Here is a 19982-nt window from a genome sequence, read left to right on the forward strand (position 1 = left end):
GAGGGACCCCCTTTCTGTTGTGAGGTCTCATGTTGTCACCCTTGGCTCCATGAGGCCCTGTAAAGTCAAAATGGATCCTTCTTTCCAGGAGACCCCACAATGTCACAATGATCTCTGGACACCATAAGGCCCTGAGGCATCACAATGGTCCCTTGGTTCCAAAAATCCCCGCAGAACCATAGGGGCCTCTGGATTCCATCAGACCCCACAGTGTCACAGAATCCCTTTCATTCCCTGAAGCCCCAAAATATCACAAAGGATTCTTGGTCCCATGAGGCCCCACAGAACTATAAGGGCTTCTGGATTCTACAAGACCCCAAAGTGTCACAGAGTCACTTTCTTTCCTCAAATCCTGAATGTGTCACAATGGATTCTTGGATTCAAGAGACCCCACAGTGTCACAGTGTCCCCTCAGTTCCATGAAGTCGTGGAGAATGACAAGGCCTTGTGGGATCACAATGGATCCTTGGTTCCATGAGGCCCTGCAGAATCACAGGGGCCTCTGGATTCCACAAGACACTGGAGTGTCACCATGGCCCCACGGTTCCATGGGACCCCTGAGTGTCACAATGGCCCCACAGTCCCACATGTCCCCTCAATGTCACAATGTCCATTCTGTTCCAGGAGGCCCTGCAGTGTCACAATGGCCCCACAGTTCCATGTGTCCCCTCAGTGGCACAATAGCACCAGCGTGCCATGTGACCTCTCAGTGTCACAATGGTCCCACAGTTTCAAGAGGCCCTGAGGTGTCACAACATCTCACCGTTCCATGTGTACCCTGAATGTCACAATGGCCCCATGGTTCCATGTGTCCCCTGAAATTTACCATATCCCCAAAGTTCCACGTGTCCCATTAGTGTCACAATGGCCCAGGGTCCCATGTGTCCCTTCACTATCTCCATGGTCCCACGGTTCCAAGAGACCCTGCCATGTCACAATGGTCCCATGGTTCCATGTGTCCCCTCATGTCACAATGGCCCCACAGTTCCATGTGTCCCCTCAGTGTCACCATGGACCCATGGTTCCACGAGCCCCTCAGTGACACAATGGCCTCAGGCTTTCATGTGTCCCCTCATTGTCACAATATCCGCATGGTTTCATGTGTCCCCTGAGTGTCACTTTGGGCCCAGGGTTCCATGTGTGCCCTCAATGTCACAATAGCCCCACAATTCCATGTGTCTCCTGAGTGTCACAATGGCCCCACGGTTCCATGTGTCCCCTCAGTGTCACCATGGTCCCATAGCTCCAAGACACCCTGCCATTTCACAATGGCCCAACGGTTCCATGTTTCCCCTCAGTGACACAATGCCCCATGCTTCCAGGAGGCTCTGCAGTGACACAGTCGCCCCAGTGTTCCATGTCCCCTCAATGTCACAATGGCCCCAAAGTGTCATGTGTGCCCTCAGTGTCACAAGGGACCCAGAGTTCCATGTGTCCCCTCAGTGTCACAGACGAGCAGCACTGGAGTGGGATCAGCACCACTGGAGGGGTTGCAGCTGCACTGGAACAGGAGCAGTGGCTGTGGAACAACAGGGGAGAAGCTGTGGAACACAAGTCCTGTGAGGAGCAGCTGAGGGAGCTGGGAATGTTTATCCTGGGGAAGAGGAGGCTCAGGGGAGACCTCATCACTCTCTACAACTCCCTGACAGGAGGGTGCAGCCTGGTGGGGGTCGGGCTCTTCTCTTAGGGAACAGGGACAGGACCAGAGGACACAGCCTTAACTGCACCAAAGGAAGGTTTATCCTGAACATTAGAAAAAATTTATTCACAGGGTGATTGGGCATTGGAATGGGCTGCCCAGGGAAGTGATGGAGTCACTTGTAAATGGGGTAACTGCACCACCTAATTAGTACCATGTCTTCATTTTCTCTTGTTTTTACTCAGAGTCAGGATTAAAAACATGAAGGAGGTGAATTTTCTCGACTTTGGGCTTGGTAGTTTAATAAATCTTAATTAAAGTACAGAGAGTTCTGCAACAAGTCTAGCCACCAGCTAAAGGCCAGCAAAATGGAGGCATATCGAGCTAGTTACAAGGTTTTTTAAAGTTAAAAAGTTCAATAAAGAACTAACACCTATATTATTTATACTTCTCACTCAATAACCAAACTCCTGTGACCCACTGTGCAGCATTAACTGTCAAACCAGAAACTACTACCTGAAAATATGAAGAAGAAGGAAGAAGACAGAAAGAGACAACACTTAAAAACTTCGATCTTGTTCCATACTTTTTACTATATTCTAAAAACCCCAAATTCCAAACCCTTCACAATGTGAAATCACACACTTTCATTCCAATAAGAAACCCGTGACTCCAATTCTATTATTCAAATTTGGAAGCCTTCTCTAAGGCCTCAAGTCAAAAGCAGTGTTTTCCTGAGGGTCAGTATCAGAAAGTACAAAAAGTTCCAAACTCCCGGGTTTCTGGGATCCAACAGTCACCATCCCTGGAAGTGTTTAAGGAAAGACTGGATGTGGCACTCAGTGCCATGGTCTGGTGACAAGGTGGTGTTGGGTCATTGGTTGGACTGGATGATCTCAAAGGTCTTTTCCAACCCCAATTCTGTGATTCCGTGATTCAATGGAGCATCAATGGCAAATGGGTGGATAAAGAGTGGAACAGGCCTGGCAGCTGTTCTGGGAGCAGTGCTGGAGATGCCGAAGGGAACGGCGGCGGAGCGGGAATGGAGCGGCGCCGGAGATGCCGAAGCTGCGGGACACAGAGCGGCTCCGAGCGCTGTGTCCTGCAGGAGCCAGCCCTGCACACCAGAGCCGAGCCCGTCAGGCTGACCCAGAGCAGGGGGCAGAGGCAGGAATTGCTGCTGGGCCATGGGAGCTGTGGATCGAGTGCATTTAATGGTGACTTGGGGGTTTGAGTCTTGTCACTGCAGCCACATTTTGTGGTGCCAGGACCCTTCCAGTTCATCTGAAGTCATGAACTCAGGACAAACTGAGAAAAAAAGGAATCAAACGGCCTTCTCTACTGCAGGGAAACACATCTTGGTTTAATGATTTCTGTTATAGGAGCCAAACTGGGTTAGCTATTGGTCTGTGGTTTGTTCTAATGCAGGAAAAAATTCCTAAGTACTGACATTTGGCATTAAAAATTAGCAACGTGCCTCATCATCTGGATATTGCACACAGAGTACAGAGCTATTTGTGGTTGTTCATATTAGGTTTCGTCTTCTTTTTTCTCCTCTACCAGAGTTAGAATTAAAAGCTCTACAGACGGTATGTTGTGTTTGGACTGAAATGTTTATTAATTCTTGTCTAAATTACAGCAAGTTCTACAGCACGTCTAGATAACAAGCTAAAAATGGTGATGTATCTCTGTCGTTACAAGGCCTTTTAAGACCTAACTGTCCAATTAAGAACAAACATCTAAATTATTTTTACTTTTAACCCAATAACCAATCACCCGTGACCTGCAATGTGGAATTTCCAGTCCAATTAAACAAGATCCCACCTAGACCCATGAAGAAGAAGGTGAAGAAGAAAGAAACCTCCTCCCTAAAACCTCCATCTTGCCTTCTACATATTACTATATTCTAAAACCCAAAATTCCAAAATTTCCACCATGTGATATTACACACTTCTATTCAAACTTCACACCAGTGATCCCAGTTCTATCATTCCGTTTTGGAAGCCTTCTCCACAGCCTCAGGTCAAAAGCAGTGTTTTCTTGTGGGTCAGTATCTGGCAGCACAGAAAGTCTAAAACTCTCAGTGTCCAGGGTTCCAACAGTTATGATCAAGGAAACAACAGGAATTCCTTTCTTTCCTGGTTTCACTCTTTCTTCCTCTCTCTGGATTTAAGCCTCCACCACTCCCTGCAGGTCAGCTTTCCATAATCTGCTCCTCTGGAGTTGGGATGTGACAAATGAGCAGTGGAAAGAGGGAGGATAATGGATAATGGACCATTCCTACTGCAAACTCTGCTTTAGTAGCCTCCGGATTTCCAGTGTTTAGAAATTCTCATGTTTTAAACTACCTGACCAAATCCCACGTTTCTCACTTTTGCCCTGGCAGAAATCCTTCCTTTGGCCTTGTTTAGGAACTCACCCTCAGAAACACCTCATTGCAGACGCTTTTCTGTTGGTTTTGATAAGAGATGACAAGAAAATCAGCACGAGGGGGAGTGATGACGGAGAGGGAACAAACAATTCCTTCCTTCTGTCTCCCTTGTGGAAAGTCTCTAGAGGTTGTGCTGCAGCTGGAGACTTGGCCAGAGGGAAGGGATTGAGCTGAGGCAGCAGAGGCATCTCCTCCCTGGTTTGTAGCCCTGGGGCTGGGAGGGGACACAGGTGCCCCCCTTGCACCCCACAACCCCCTGGAATGGGGGATTCTCCCTGCCTCTGCCAGGTGCTCCTTATCCATGCCTGGCCTGGGTGCTCCTGGTCTGAGCTCCCTCCCATGGTCATTCCTGATGGTGGGGAGTGGGAGGGAGGAGTTCAGTGCCAATCTGGGAGGTGCCAGCAGGGTCAGAGATGTGGGGAGGTGACAGTGACAGAGTGACAGGATGTGCAGATGGACACAGGGACAAGACAACACCTCTGGGGGAAACCTCTTGGAGATTTGGGCAGTTTTTGTTTGTAAAATACACACGGACACAGAGCAAAGCTTTGCTCAAAGGGTTTATTGATTATTCAGGGCAAATGGCCCAGGGCTCAAAGGGTTCAGGAGGTTCCTCCAGGGATGATCATCTCCTCATGCCACCAGAGGGGATCAGGACACCGGTGTCCCCACAGCTTGCAATCCTAAAAATCAAAACCCAGAAGGTGACCTCTGGTGCCCACTGGGAAATGAGAGGGGCCCTGTCCCCACCCCTCTCCCTGCAGGCACGGCTCACCTAGACACCCAGAGAGGCAGCCAGGCGCTTCTGCCGCAGAACAGCCTCCAGCTTCTCAACAAGAGGGGGCTGGGGACAAACACAGCATTAGAGACACACTGGGGGCACTGGGCTGCACTGGGAGGTGGGGAAAAGAACAGGGGTCATTGGGGAAGGGGCCTGTGGGGGGAAATGGGGGGCAGGAGCTGCTGTGCTCCTGCCCAGAAGCCCTGGGGTCCTGCCAAGAGGCACAGCTGGGGCAGGGGCTGCGTCCTGGGTCACCCAGGGGGGTGCTGGGGGAACAGGGATGGGAATGCAATGGGGGCCTGGGAAAGGGGCGCTCTGGGGGGGATCTGTGGGGCAGGGGAGTTGTCTGGGGTGTCAGTAGGGGTGCACTGGGCTGTTCTGGGACAAACTGAGATGGTCTGGGGTGTGGTGGCCATGCAAGGGGAGGGTCTGACACTGCCAGAACTCGTGGTACCCACCAGGGGCGTCTCCAGGATCACGACATCGTCTACATCAATCTGCAGAGAGACCAGGAGACCTCGCTGGGCACTGGGATGGCCCCGGTGCCAGCAAAGGATGGGGGGACACAACTGTCCCTAATTCCCAGAGGGAATGCCCTCCAATCCCAGCACCCCACTCACCTCCCGCAGATCATCTTGGGTTCCTTCCAGGAGCGCCTGGGAATCAAGAACAAAAGTTTGGCCTGGATTAGATCCAGTGGGGCTGTGGGGGGACAGGGAGCAGGGTGGAGGTGATGGGGTGGGAATTCAGGGCCTCCAAGGAGATCTGTTTGAGGTGGGGGGAGAGCCAAAGACACTGAACTGGGGTCAATGGAGGGATCAAGGGACTGGGCTGGGTCTGGGGAAGGGGCTCGGTGTGAGGTACAGGGGAGGAGAAAGGAATTGCAGGGTAGGGACATGGGAATGCAAGGGAGGGGCTGGGTGGGGACAGAAGAACGAGGATGGGTGGGGACAAAAGCGACAGGACCGAGTGAGGATTTGGGAAGGGTGGGGGGTGACTCGGGGAACTGTTGAAGGGGAACCCGCTGCAGTGACCAGGAAGAAAGGCAAAGGATTCACGGGAGGAGACATGGAAGGAAAGGCCTCGGGAATGGTCAGTGGGAGGCGTTTGGGGACCCTGGAGAGGACACAGAGGAGGAAGCAGGGACGGAATTCCTGAAGAAACCGAAAGGGTGGGATGGGAGGGGACAAAGGGCAGGGTGTGGGGACAGCGTTTGGCTGGTGCCTCACCTTGGCCTGTGCCGGGGGGCACAGCAGGATGGAGAAGAGCAGGGCCACGCTGAGCACAGCCACCTTCATCTTCCTCTCACCCTGGGCAGCGCTGGCTGAGGCTGCAGCAGGGCAGGAGCACCTTTATCCCTGCCGGGACTCCTCCCTGCGCCCTCCCTGACAGCCCCCAGGCCAAAGCCCGGCTTGGCACAGCCCCCAGCCCTGGCCACAAGCCCAGCCCTGGCACAGAGTCCATCCCGCCTGTGGCACGGATCCAGCCCCGCTCCCCGCATCCCTGCAGCTTCCTGCACGGGGCAGCTGCCCCTGGAGGGGACCGGGCACCCGGGGGGCCGAGGGGGGCAGGCAGGGATCCAAAGGCAGCTGGGGACCCTGTGGAGACACCCCCACTCCAACACAATCCATCCTCCAACAGCCCCCAGCCCCACATCCCCCATCTCCCGGTACCCCTCCTCTCCAAGGGTTTTTCCTTCCAGACACCCCAGAGCTGAGCCCAGCCACTCACCCAGTGGGTCTGAGCAGAATTGCCACTGTTCATCCTCGTGCCCCACGGGGAAACAGGAGATGGACTGACCCCCTCTTCTTGGGACAACGAGACTCCGGAATATTGGAAAATTGGGATATGATAGGACAGAGGTGTCATGAACCTGGGAAATAGCCAGGTGATTTGGATCTCCAGGCACTGGAGACACTGGAGAGAACTGGGAAATGATCACCTCAAGACAAGGCTGAAGCTTGAGGAATTGCTCAGGTGTGGCACTTCCCACATCCACACCAGCCATTATTTCCACAGCTCTGGGCTGTCCCACGGGGAAAGCTCTGGGAGCAAACAGGCAGCGGGGGAATCACAGCCATGGACAGCTCTCAGGAACCACTTCTCAGTGGATTTTCACTTCTTGGATGCCCAAGATGTCTGAATGTCTTCCTGGTGCTTCAGGCCCTGGGTAAACAGGGCTTATCAGAGATTCTGACAGGACCAACATCCCTCCCCTGACTGGGCACCTCTGTTTGTCCAATTAGATCCCAATGGCTGCTCTAGGAGAAGTGCCAACTTCCCCATATTCCTTGGGATGGGCACATCCTGCTCAGGGCCAGTGCTGGCCTGGGCAAAGGCCAGGGCATTGCAGAGACCCTGTATGGGGACAAGGGCCTTGGGGAGCTGTGGGCAAGTCCCAGGCAGGGACAGTGCTGGAGTGGGAGCTTTGTTGGGGATGGGGTTGCTGGCCCCGGCTGCCTGCTCTGCTCCCTGATGGATTTCTACTCTGCCGACATCCAGCTGAGCTGGTTCCAGGGCCAGCAGGAGCTCTCGGGACACATGGTGGCCACCGACCTGGTCCCCAGTGGGGACTGGATTTCTACCAGCTCCTGGTGCTGCTGGAAACCGCCCCCGGCACGGGGTCAGCTCCAGCTCCAGGTGGAGCACGTCAGCCTGGAGCACCCCCTGAGCCGGCACTGGGGCACGGCCCGGACGCCACAGTGTGGGGGGAGTGAGGGAGGTATTGGGGGGACTGGTAGGGGAATTGAGGTGTGCTGGGAGTAACAGGGAGAGAGTTTAAGATAGCCTGGTTTAAACTGGGAGTAAGGCTGGGGGTTCTAGAATGGCTGAGGAGTCTGAAGGATGTTGGGGAGGGTGGGATGGGGTTCCGGGGGTCCTGGTGGGCACTGGGAGGGAGTCTGGGGATGCTGGGTGTAACTGGGAGGGATTTGAGTGAGCCTGGAGGGGATGGAAGATCAGGAATGGAAAAGCAGGGGTTGGAATGAGGTTGGTCGTGCTGGAAAGAGACTGGGAGGAGATTTTAAGGGGTCCTACGTGGGCTGGAGGCAATTGGGAGGGTGCTTAGAGGGGTTTCGGGTATCTGTGACAGGTCTGGGGAGGTTCTGACCCTTGTGAACCCCCAGAGATGTTGCCAGACACCATCGACACCAAGGTGCTGATGGGGATTGGGGGCTCTGTGCTGGGCTTCATCTTCCTGGCACTGGAGTTCGGCTTCTACCTGTGCAAGAAGGTGAGAGGGGGTCCTAACGAGTCGTGGGCCCCCTCCTCCAGAGCCTGTGTGCTCCCCCTGGGGAACCCTGGCTCAGTGTTACCCCCTTTTCTCTGCCCACAAAGCTCCTGTCCCAGCAGCCGCTGCAGACCCTGCTGTCACCATCCGCTATTAATGCAGAGCGGGGGTCGTGATGGTTCTTTTGATCTCAAAGGTGCAAACAGGCAAAATGCAGGGGACAAAATCAGTTTATTCAACAGCAGAAAATCAGTTTATTCAACAACAGCAATGCATTTCATCAAATGCCAACAATTCAGTTACGGTAAAGGGGAGAGGTATAGGAAACAAAGTATAGGGAAAGGGGAAGGAAAGGAAGGGATGGGAGAATAGCTACCAACAGATGAGACGGGCGTCCTCGTGGGTCATCCGATAGACGAGTCTTCGTCCGTGGGGAGATCTCAGGGGTCTTCTCCAGGGGGTCTTCATCAGTGGAGAGATCTCAAAGGGTCTTTCCCAGAGGGTCGCTCTTTTATAGTCCTCCAAAGCGAGTGGCCTCTGGCCAAGAGGTGGGAAGTTTTATGGACCATTGTGTGGTGCTGCAGGAGACAGGTATGGACAAGCAGTCCTCAGTTGGTACAACAGTCTCTGGTTGGTGCCACAACAGCACAGTCCAGTGAACACAATACACCAGCACACAGTCACGAGCATCCACCTGGCCCGGCCAGTAAACCATTGTCCAGAGTCAGCCTGGGTGGGGTCCTCGAGGTCTCCTTGCGACGGTTGGGAGGCAAAATCGAGGGGAATTTCGGACCGACCCTTACACCTGCCCAGGTGGGGAACACTGGGTGCTGTGGGTCTGCCCGGCAACCGGTGAGTCATCACAGCTGCTCTCTCTCATTGGCTGAATCTTCTTCATCGCATTCTCTGATTGGCTGAGGACAGCCCCGGGAGTTGAGAGAAGGAACAGGAGAGATCCCGCCCCGAGCACCGAGCACCGGCACGGGAACAACAGAGCCAGCCTGGGCACAGCGAGGGAATTTATTATAACCAAATCACAGCAGCACAAGGAGAAGGGAAAGAAATCTCTCCAACCCCTTTCCCCTATCCAACAGGGATCACCAGGACCAAAGATCACCAGAGCTCTGCCCAACGGGGGTCACTGGGGATCATCCAACACTGATCCTCCCATGGGGGATGGAGCTGCAGCAGAGCACGAAGCTCTTCCCACACTCGGGGCACTCACAGGGCTTCCCTTAGTGGTGACTCCGTTGGTGTCGGGTCAAGTCGGAGCTCCTGGAGAAGCTCTTCCCACACTCAGGACACTCGTAGGGCCTCTCCCCAGTGTGGATGCGCCGGTGGACAGTGAGGGTGGAGTTGCGGTTGAATCCCTTCCCGCAGTCGGGGCAGCGGAAGGGCCTCTCCTCTGTGTGAATCCGCTCATGTCTGACGAGATTGGAGCTTCTCTGAAACCTCTTCCCACACTGGGGACACTCGTAGGGCCTCTCCCCAGTGTGGGTGCGCCGGTGGTTTATCAGGCTGGAGCTCCACCCAAAGCTCTTCCCACATTCCAAGCAGCTGTAGGGCCCTTCCCCTGTGTGGATCACCTGGTGCCGGATCAGGCTGGAGCTGTAGTTGAAACTCTTCCCACATTGCCCACACTGGTAGGGCTTTTCCCCAGTGTGGATCACCTGGTGCCGGATCAGGCTGGAGCTGTCGGTGAAGCTCTTCCCACATTCCCCACACTCGTAGGGCCCTTCCCCTGTGTGGATCATCTGGTGCCGGATCAGGCAGAAGCTGTCTCTGAATCCCTTCCCACATTCCCCACACTCGTAAGGCTTTTCCCCAGTGTGGATCATCTGGTGCTGGCGCAGGTTGGAGCTGTTCCTGAAGCTCTTCCCACAATCCCCACACTCATAGGGCTTTTCCCCAGTGTGGACTCTCTGGTGCCGGATCAGATGGGAGCTGTACCTGAAACCCTTCCCACATTCCGAGCACTCGTGGGGCTTCTCCCCTCCAGGAGGCTTCTCCACCAGCTCTGAGCTCTGCCTGGATCTCCGGCCGCCTTCCCGGCTCAGGGAGGGTCTTTCCTCTTCGCAGCTCCCTGGGCTGGGTTTGCAGCCCCTCCTTGTGAGGGATCTCCGGGGCTTTTCCTCCTCCATCTGCCAATGCCTTGGGAATGAAAAATCCTGGTTTGGGGAAAAAACAAGAGAAGAGTGTGTTGGGCTGGGTGTTCCTCCTTGTCCAAGTGCAACTCAGGAACTCATTGGGCATCTTGTGTCTGTAAGAACCTCCAAAACACCAAGATTCAAACCAAAAATCCTCCAAACATCATGACGCAGATCAAAACCCCCACAAACACCAAGATTTAGCCAAAACCCTCTCCAAAATAGAAAGATTCAACTGCTGCAAAAAACCAAAGCACCAACATTTAGCCAAATAAAGCTCAGAAATACCAAGATTAACCCATGTGAAAATCATGGATCCCCCTCTCCGGTCACCTGCTGCATGTGATGGGGACAATGCTCCTGAGGCCTGGGGAGAGGCTGCAGATACAGGGAGGGGGGAACCTTGTGCTCCTTCCTGTTTCTTCTCTTCCTACTCCTGTGTCCCTACTCTTCCTCCTATTATTCCTCCTTCTCCTGCACAATCCCACCTGCTCCTCCCACGTGCATCCATGGCTGCTTTAGGAATACAATGGGACCTTCACAAGCCCTTGCACCCCCAGAGCTCAGGTCAGGTTGAAAGAACAAACAGGAAATAAAGAAACACCTTTGGAAGCTGGTGATAGAAGCCAAGATGCCATGGCTATGGCTTTTGCCATTGGCTTTGGCCAGAAAAAGTGCCAGATCCAGGGCAGATATTCCATTATCTCCCTTGGAATTGGTGTGTGAAATTTTTTACCCTGGTAATTCTCCATCTAGTGGAGAATAATCCTACTTTTGTGTTGTCAGTTAGGTTTGGGCCAAGGATGTGACAAGCAATTTTTACTCCTTGGAGAAGAAGTAGGAAAATCTTGATTGCATTGGAAATTTTTGTGTATATTTTTGAATGGCTCTTAATGATGGCAACATTTCCATATGGGTTTTTCCATGTTCACGTTTAGGGTGGATTTTGCAATACCAGAAAAGCTTTAAAGGTGATGCTTCAATGCATAAACATTTAAGAAATATTGTTAAAAAGGAAAAAAAAATGGCAAAAAATAATGCAGATTGTGGGGGTGCACTTGTGGATCACCCAATGACTGCTCTGGAATAGAAGCATTGGATCCAGGCACAGCCAGGAGAGGAGCTTTAGAAATGCAAATTAACACAGTTAGGGCAAAGTGTGCACAATGTACCAGGGTCTTGTTCCCTGGGAGAGGAATTTCGCTGATTTCCTCTGCCCCTCACCCCAAGCTCTGCCTGCTTGCACAGATGGAATTTGCACAACTAAAGGCAGAGCCCATAGTGAGGATATCTGACTGCAACAGAAACTGGTTAAGCTGCAAAGGGAAACAGCAAAGGAAAACGTTGTGAAAACTTCATGAAAAATGTGGGAGGGGGGAATAATCCCTCTCCCCAGTCCAACATGTGCTGTCACTGTTCAGAGAAATCAGTTGGGAATCCAAGTATTTGATGATTATTTAGAGAAAAGTGGTCAATTGATGCAGCCCTGGCTGGAGGGAGCACCCAAAAATGGGAAAAAGATGAACGGCCACCAGAACAAATCCTACAACACCACGGACCAGCCCCTGGAAGCCCTAATGATTTCGTACCAGGAGACAAAAAAAATCCATCCATAATTTGAGTGGCATAATTAGGTTAAAAACTGTCCTCGAAATAATAACTAAACAGACAGCTCCAGCTCCTGACTTTACTGCCCACCAATCCAAGGAAATGAACAATGAGACATGTCACCATGGGATAGAATCAGATTATCTATTAAAAGAAGGAGAGGAGTTTGTGGAAAATTAAATGATTGAAACGGCTATTTGCAAACAGATGATAACCAAAAAGTGGTGAAACAGATAACAAAGGAAAGAAGAAAACAGCTCATATTCCAATCCAAATGTAGAAAGGATGAGAATGGGACACGTTTCTGTGGTTCCCTGGCAGACCATGGGTTAAACGAATGCTGTTCCTCCTCTGATGTGCTGCAGCAACTCTCATCTTTTTACCATGCACTGAGTGCAGCTCATTCAGCAGGTGAGCAAGGGGACGCAGGTGGCAGCCAGGCCTCCTGATCCAGAAACGGCTACAAAAGGACAGGGAATGAGGTCACTGAGAATAATCCCAAAATCAAAGAGGATCCAGGAAAAGATACTAAGTCAACAGTAATAAAGTTAGTGAAGATAATTATTGAGAAAATGAGAAGAGGGTTTGAACAGAGTAAGATGAATGTGCCTGGAGACAGGGCCAGGAATTTGTACAAAAGGAAGTAACAAGACAAACCATCAGTTTCAGAAAACTAATTGGCACGGACAACTGCTCAGCCAAGATCCTTCTCAATTCCTGAACTTCGAGAAGGAGAAACACTTAACAGAGCCGGGAATATCGGATGTAATACAAAAGGAGGGGTGCATATTAACGAGGGCATGAAGTAGGCGGATCGCGAAGTCTGAACCTTCCAAGTACCTCAGGCAGTGGGGAAAGGGAGAGGGAGATCCGGCCGGGAAAATGAGGATAAAAAGGCGGCTGCGTTTTAGAGACCGCATGGCAAATGCCGCATGGCCTCTCCCCTTGTTCATGAATAAAGTGACTTTTACAGGACTCCTCTGTCTCTTTTGTGCACACAAACCTCTCGCCACGTGAATTATCCCGTAGAGCCCCAGAGACAAGGGCAGCTACCTCTGTGCTACCCACAGCAACCGGGACGAGCCAGCGCTGCTCCGGCACCGGCTCCTGCCGAGGTTGCAGGTGGGTCTGGGCTCCATCCCGGACTCACCCCCAGCTCCCAGCGCCCTCAGCTCCCGCTCACCCCGAGCTCCCGGCGGTTCAGGGCAGCACCGGTTCCTTGGCCTCCTGCCCGCTCCTCAGGCGAGGTTTCCGAGAAATGGCGGAGCTCGGGCAAAGGGAGCAGAGTCCGTGCCGCGTGCAGAGCCCGCCCCTCGCGGCGATTGGCTGGTTCCGCTGTCACTCCTCGAATTCGCGCGCTGATTGGGCAGAGCCGGGGAGAGCCCGGCCCCGGGGCCGCCGCCACCAGGAGACAAAGAGCGAGCGAGGGGGACGGGGCTTGTGTGACTTAGAGCAAAGGATAAATCCATCTCAAACAAAAGATGTTCTTAACAAGCAAAAAGATTTTCACAGACAAACAAGAAAGCTGGCGTGGCAAGTAGAGAAAAGATCTCAGAATTTTCCAATGCAAGAAAACTGAAAAAGTACTTCTAGCTTAAACTGTAACATAGTAACCTTTTGTGATTGGACAATAGTAACATGAATATGGTAATGTTAGTAGTAAGGATTGGCTATAGGTAACAGTAAAGGATGCTCTGTAATGGAAAGTATAGAATGCACTGTAACCAGAACTAGAGATGCTTCAGACCAACCTACAGCTGTGGCTGAAAAGGCTCCACGACCTGTGGATTGCTGTATCATCTGGATACAATAAACAGCATTTTAAAGAGCCGTCTGGAGCCCCACATAGCTCGTTTTGGCTCTTACAGACGGGCACACACAGACAGACAGACACAGACAGACAGACACACACACACACACACACACACCCCCACCCCAGCACATCCGTGCTACACACACACCCACCTAGGCACAGTCTCCACTAATGCTCACCTGCCCACAAGCACAAGACCTGTTGTCCTTAGAGAGCTCGTGCACACGAATACGTGCAGTGTCATTGACACACGGATGTCCCACACAGAGCCGTGCTCACCCTTGCGGAGCTGTGCACACCTACAAGCACAGAGCTGTGCACAGACTCCACACACGTGTACACAGCAGTGCACAGATGTGAACAGTGCTGTGCACACCCGCACACATGGACACTGTGCAAAGCAGGACGGGCACTCTTACATCTGGACACGCTAGAAAATATCCGTGTGTGCAGCTGTGCACACTGACACACGTGTGCACTTCGGTGTCTGTGTGTGCACACAGAGCTCTGCACACTGGCACACGTGTGCACTGCACTTTTCTAGAGCCCTCCTGGCCCCGACCCCCCTGTGGGTCTCTCTGTGGGATCATGACACGGTGGGGATGGGGACAGGAGAGTGGAGTATGGGTGGGACATTGTGGCACAGTTAATGCCTACAATTAGTTAAAATATGTCACTAGAAGTTCTTCTTACTTCCCCAACCCTCCCCCACACTCGAATATAGGTGCTGCATTCCTGCAGGCAGCACAAGGCTACACAGAACGCTGTCTTTGGGGACAATTTCTTGGTTATTTCCCTCTGGCGAGGCTCAGGTGGTATAATGGGATGGTTCCTCTCCTCTGATGGTCCTCTGATGTTCTAGTACTCCCAGTGGGTTCCTGGAAAGAGAATGGTGGCACATCTACTGCCTGCTACCCCCCTCTAGGCAATATTCAACTGTTTTGTTCACAGACTCATCTTCCAGCACTCTTAGTGGGGTCAGCAGAGCCACTTCCCACTGGTGGGGGCAAAGAGCACCCTCTGTGCCTTTGTGGTGGGAGCAGACAGTGTTGTCTCAAAGGAAAGGTCAGAGAGAGACCAAGCTGGACCTCTGCCTCCTGCCCCTCACCCCACAAGGGCAGGAGGGCACAAAACTGAGCACCTTTTTTTACTTTTTTTTTTCTGTCCTGTCATTTCCAGGAACTTGACTAGCTCGAAGGAGAGGATTCATAGGATTTCTTGAGGATCACTGCCAGTGCACAGCACACATGGCATCCCTCACCCCTTACATCATCATGGCATGGAGGGGTAGGAACCAACAACAGCCCTACCCCACTGCTCCAGAAGCCAAAGTCCCCATGCAAGCATTTAGTTATGGCCTTCTTAGAGAACCACAGTTGAGAGGAATGTTGAATTTGTCTTTACAAATGAGCTGTGGATCTGCTTGTAGATAAGGCTAGCACTGAGAGATAAAAGAAACAATGGGATGGATTCCATTGATTGATGAATGGAAAAAGATATTTGCCTTTACAAACAAACTGTAGGGCTGCTGATAAATGAAATTGGATATCGAAAGATGAAAGAAGCAACGGGGGGAAAACTATGAGTTCTGTAAGAATTAAAAATTAAAAGGGAGGGTTATACATTAGAGGGTAATTTCAGCTATCAGGCGTTCTGGGAAGTCTGTGCCTCTCAAGTACCTCAGCCAATGGGGAAAGAGAGAGGGAAATGCGGCCGGGAAAATAGGATAAAAAGGAGGCTACGTCCTCCAAAAATTTGGGAGATCCCAGGGGAATGTCCCATGGCCTCTCTCTTTATTCGAATAAAGCAAAAAGGACTCCTCTGTCTCCTTCTTGTACATAAACCTCTGGTGTTTGTGGATTAATTTTCCTGACATAGGTGACCCGGGAGGGGGACCTCGCCCCCAATATCTTGGGCGGTCCTGGCAGGGTTTTTTTGAAAGGGGGAGGAATATTTGGAGCTCACCCGAAGTATCTTTGGGTCTCCCTGTTTGTGTATTTCGGGAGACGGCAGGCGGAGCGATGTTTGCATCTCGCAGGGCTCCAAAGCTGTCCCGAAATCCCCTTTTGGGGGATCCTGCGGGGTCCCCGGGTGGTTTTTTGGGGATGTCTGGGTGGCGGCTGCAGACAGAGCCCCGGCGGTGGGTGGGGGATGGAGGTCCCCGGAGCCCTGTGGCGATCGCCCGGGACTGGCAGGGCGAGGGGAGCAGCCTTGAGGGGGGGAAAGCGAAAAGGGGAGAGCCCCGGGAGTGCCGGAGCCTGAAATGGGGGCCTGGAGAGGGGGGACCCCGAGAGCCGGGAGTGAGGGGAGCCTGGAGAAGGGGCAGCCCGGAGAAGGGATGAGCCTGGAGACGGGGAACCCCTGGGACACCAAGGTGGGGACCCCAAAGCCTCCCAGGGCTCTGGCCACGCCAGGGGCTACAGGGACACGAGGCCGGGGCTGCTCCGGGCCGCTTCCAGGCTGTCCCTCTGCTCTTGGGTGCCGGGGGTGGCCCTTTGTGACACGGGCGTGTGTCAGGGCCCTCGGTGATGCGGGACATTGTGGTGCTGTCATGAATGAGAGCGTTTGAGATCGCTTAAAAATCGGTGACAAAGACATGAACAAAAGTCAGATTTAATATTAAGCAACAAAGTACAATAAGTTTTTTGGTAAGACTCACTCTACTGCCTACAGGACAGGTGAGGCACAACAAGGCAAGAACAACACCAAATAAAATCCATGCAATCAGAACAGAAATTAACGGGGAACTCCCTAGGGGAGTGTGGGTGGGTGTGTGCTGTGTTTAGGTGCATGCAGGGATTAAAAGGAACACGGCCTAAAAACTTAACAACTTAAAAAAAAAACTTAAAAAAAGAACTTAAACAACTCTTTAACTTCTACCTTAATTTGTAACTTAACTTATACCTTAGGCCTAGCAATTCAACAGAAAACAACACCGAACTTATACCTAACTTAACTGATAACATGAACAATTCCACAGAGCAGTAACACTTAACAGCATTTAACCTAACTTACAGCTGTAACTTCCAAGTTGTACTTAGCAACTTAATACAAAAACAACCCTGATTACTTACATTTAAGAACTTATCAAAACACTTAGCATTTAACAGCATTTAAGTATGTTCATAACTATAACTGGACCTTGCTTCCAGGCATAACTTAGATATCCAAGGTACTTCCACATCTAGGAAATCTGTATTTCTCCCAGATTTGCTATAGCATATGTTCAGGGGCACACACACAGACAGGAACAGTCAGTGCAAACAATTCCCCCCAGAGCTCAGTGAAATCCTCCTTTCAGATGTTTTTGCATCTCCCACTGGCCGAAGGATGGGGCCTTGAGCAGTGAGGGTATGGGCCCAGGACACGTCGTGTTTCAGCGATCCTCCAGGCACAGCAAAGCCGAGGGTTTGCTGGCTCTGAGAGCCCCCTCAGAAGGAGACTGCTGGTCACAGCACACGGTGGCCCAGGAGAGCTCAAAGGTCTCCTTTTGGATTTCTGCTGACAGGGTCACAAGAGAGTGGGCTCCAGTCATAACCATGTTTCATCCTGGCCTCAGTTTGGGTTGGCACTTTCTCTAGGAGTGGGGGAATGCATCACCACACTGGGATCTCAGGGGTGCCCATGGCCTGGGTGATGCTGGCCCAATGCCAGGCACCCACCAAAGCCACTCTGACCCTGCCCCTCCAGCTGCAAGGGAAGAGAAAGTTTAACCAGGAGCACCAGGATCAGATTAAGACAGGACAAGCAAACACAGCAAACAGCAAAACGGCGTCACAGACACAGCGTGGGCACAGCGAGAAAATTTATTCCAAATCAAATCATAGCAACAGAAGGAAAAGAGAGAGAAATCTTTCCAACCCCTTCCCCCCACCCAGCACGGATCACCCAGGCTCTGAACAACGGGCGTCACTGGGGACCATCCAACACCGATCCTCCCATGGGGGATGGACCTGGAGCAGAGCACGAAGCTCTTCCCACACTCGGGGCACTCACAGGGCTTCCCTTAGTGGTGACTCCGTTGGTGTCGGGTCAAGGTTGAGCTCTGTGAGAAACTCTTCCCACACTCAGGACACTCGTAGGGCCTCTCCCCAGTGTGGATGCGCCGGTGCCTCATGAGGGTGGAGTTGCGGTTGAATCCCTTCCCGCAGTCGGGGCAGCGGAAGGGCCTCTCCTCTGTGTGAATCCGCTCATGTTTGAGGCAATCGGAGCTGGTGTGAAACCTCTTCCCACACTTGGGACACTCGTAGGGCCTCTCCCCAGTGTGGATGCGCTGGTGGCTTCTCAGGCTGGCGCTCCACTGAAAGCTCTTCCCACATTCCAAGCAGGTGTAGGGCCATTCCCCTGTGTGGACCACCTGGTGCTGGATCAGGCTGGAGCTGTAGTTGAAACCCTTCCCACATTCCCCACACTTGTAGGGCTTCTCCCCAGTGTGGATCCTCCGGTGCTGGGTCAGCTGGGACCTGTAGCTGAAACCCTTCCCACATTCCAAGCACTTGTGGGGCTTCTCCCCTCCAGGAGGCTTCTCCACCAGCTCTGAGCTCGGCCTGGATCTCCGGCCGCCTTCCCGGCTCAGGGAGGGTCTTTCCTCCTCACAGCTCCCTGGGCTGGGTTTGCAGCCCCTCCTCGAGAGGGATCTCTGGGGCTTTTCCTCCTCCTCCATCCCCGCACACCTGAGGAATGAAAATTCCTGGTTTAGGGGGAAATAACAAGAAAAGAGCTCCATAAACTGGGTGTTCTTCTTCGCCCAAGTTCATCTTTGGAAGTCATTGAGCATCATGTGTCTGTAATAACCTCCCAAACACCAAGATTCCCACCCAAAATCGTCCAAACTTTAACACACGGATCAAAAACTCCCCAAATATCAAGCTTTAGCCAAAATCCCGTCCAGAATTGTGCTGGGTTGAAAGCAAAACCAGTGAAAGACTCCAAGTCAGAAATACAATTTGATAGGAAAAAAGAGAAGAGAAATAAAATACATGCAATAGTACAAAAGAAAACAACTGACAGAATCAGAATACAACCTGACACCCCGCTAGTTAGGGTGGTGGTAGCAGTCCCGATGAAGTGGTCTTGTTGTAGTAGTGATGCTGTAGAAAGGTCTGGTAGCTCTTGTCCTCTGGAATCCAGTGGGTAAGGGCTGCCTTGGTGTTCCAAAGCTCAGATTTTATCTAGGTAGGAAAGGCTTGGCTCCTCCCCCTGGCTGGAGCATCTCCCAATGGGATGATGGAATTTTATCAGTGATGCAGTGGCACTCAATGGCCCATTAACAGAAGATATCTCCCTGGAGGAAGGATGGGTTGTGGAAAAGATAAAGAACACTGCCCCACCTGGTTTTAACAGATGGCCCTTTAGCAGAGGATATCTCCCACACAGATAAGGATCACTGCTCCACCTGGTTTTTTCCACCACTCTTTGTTCTTTTGTTTCTTCCCGGGACCTCTGACTGGTTACTTCATGTTTGCTGCTGATTTCTTCTCCCTTTTGAAGATGAAAATGGTAAAAGTGTCTTTGACCTGCCTTGCTGGATATTGTGAAGAGGAACAGTCATCTACTGCAAGTGGAAGTGTCACAGGTGGAGCAGAGTTCTGTGAGTGCTGTATCAAACCAGACCTCGTCAGACCTGCCAGAACAACTGGTCCATGCTGCCCTTCACTGCTCTGCCTGTTCCCCACTGTTTCATGCCAGAGTAATTTAACTGCTGTTAATTGGGTGTGTGTTTCACTCGAGCCAGTCCAGCAGAACCAGCAGAAACCAGCCCCAGAATGAATGGGGCTCTGCAGAGGAGCCCCAGACTATTCATCAGCCTGCCTGCAGAACTGGCTCCAACTCTGAACCCTTGTGACCACACTCTGAAGAAGACACACTTCTGATATTTCTGAGGCACTTATGACTGAGGCACTGCACGTGCTTGTGCAGGGAAGAATCCCCAAGTTCTTTCTGTCAGGAAAATTAATCCACAAACACCAGAGGTTTATGTCCAAAAAGGAGACAGAGGAGTCCTTTTTGCTTTATTCAAATAAAGGGAGAGGCCATGGGACATTCCCCTGGCATCTCTCCAATTTTTGGAGGATGCAGCCTCCTGTTTATCCTATTTTCCCGGCCGCATTTCCCTCTCTCTTTCCCCATTGGCTAAGTTACTTGAGAGGCACAGACTTCCCGAAATGCCTGATACCTGAAATTCCCCTCTAATGTATAACCCTCCCTTTTAATTTTTAATTCTTATAGAATTCATAGTTTTCCCCCCCGTTGCTTCTTTCATCTTTCAATATCCAATTTCATTTATCAGCAGCCCTACAGTTTGTTTGTAAAGGCAAATATCTCTTTCCATTCA

The 19982-nt window shown here is 51.9% G+C and overlaps 1 protein-coding gene and 1 pseudogene across 1 annotated transcript; both read right to left on the reverse strand.

Moving 5' to 3' along the window:
* Positions 1–8292: 8292 nt before the first annotated feature.
* On the reverse strand, positions 8293–13089 carry LOC148217927 (uncharacterized). Its single transcript, XM_088158397.1, has 2 exons — positions 13019–13089; positions 8293–10248 (listed from the first exon to the last, which is right to left on the reverse strand). The coding sequence occupies exon 2, from the start codon at positions 10219–10221 to the stop codon at positions 9316–9318; it is 906 nt and encodes a 301-aa protein (XP_088014523.1). The 5' UTR covers positions 10222–10248; positions 13019–13089; the 3' UTR covers positions 8293–9315.
* A 1417-nt stretch (positions 13090–14506) lies between these two features.
* The window catches only part of LOC148217928 (class II histocompatibility antigen, B-L beta chain-like), a 53812-nt pseudogene continuing 48336 nt past the window's right edge, over positions 14507–19982 (reverse strand).

The sequence above is a fragment of the Sturnus vulgaris genome, unplaced genomic scaffold, assembly GCF_052056855.1.
Source record: "Sturnus vulgaris isolate bStuVul1 unplaced genomic scaffold, bStuVul1.hap1 Scaffold_198, whole genome shotgun sequence".
Classification (NCBI taxonomy): Eukaryota; Metazoa; Chordata; class Aves; order Passeriformes; family Sturnidae; genus Sturnus; species Sturnus vulgaris.

Coding starts and splice junctions, on each gene's coding strand:
- LOC148217927 (XM_088158397.1), bottom strand. CDS start 10,221: ATGGAGGAGGAAAAGCCCCGGAGATCCCTCACAAGGAGGGGCTGCAAA.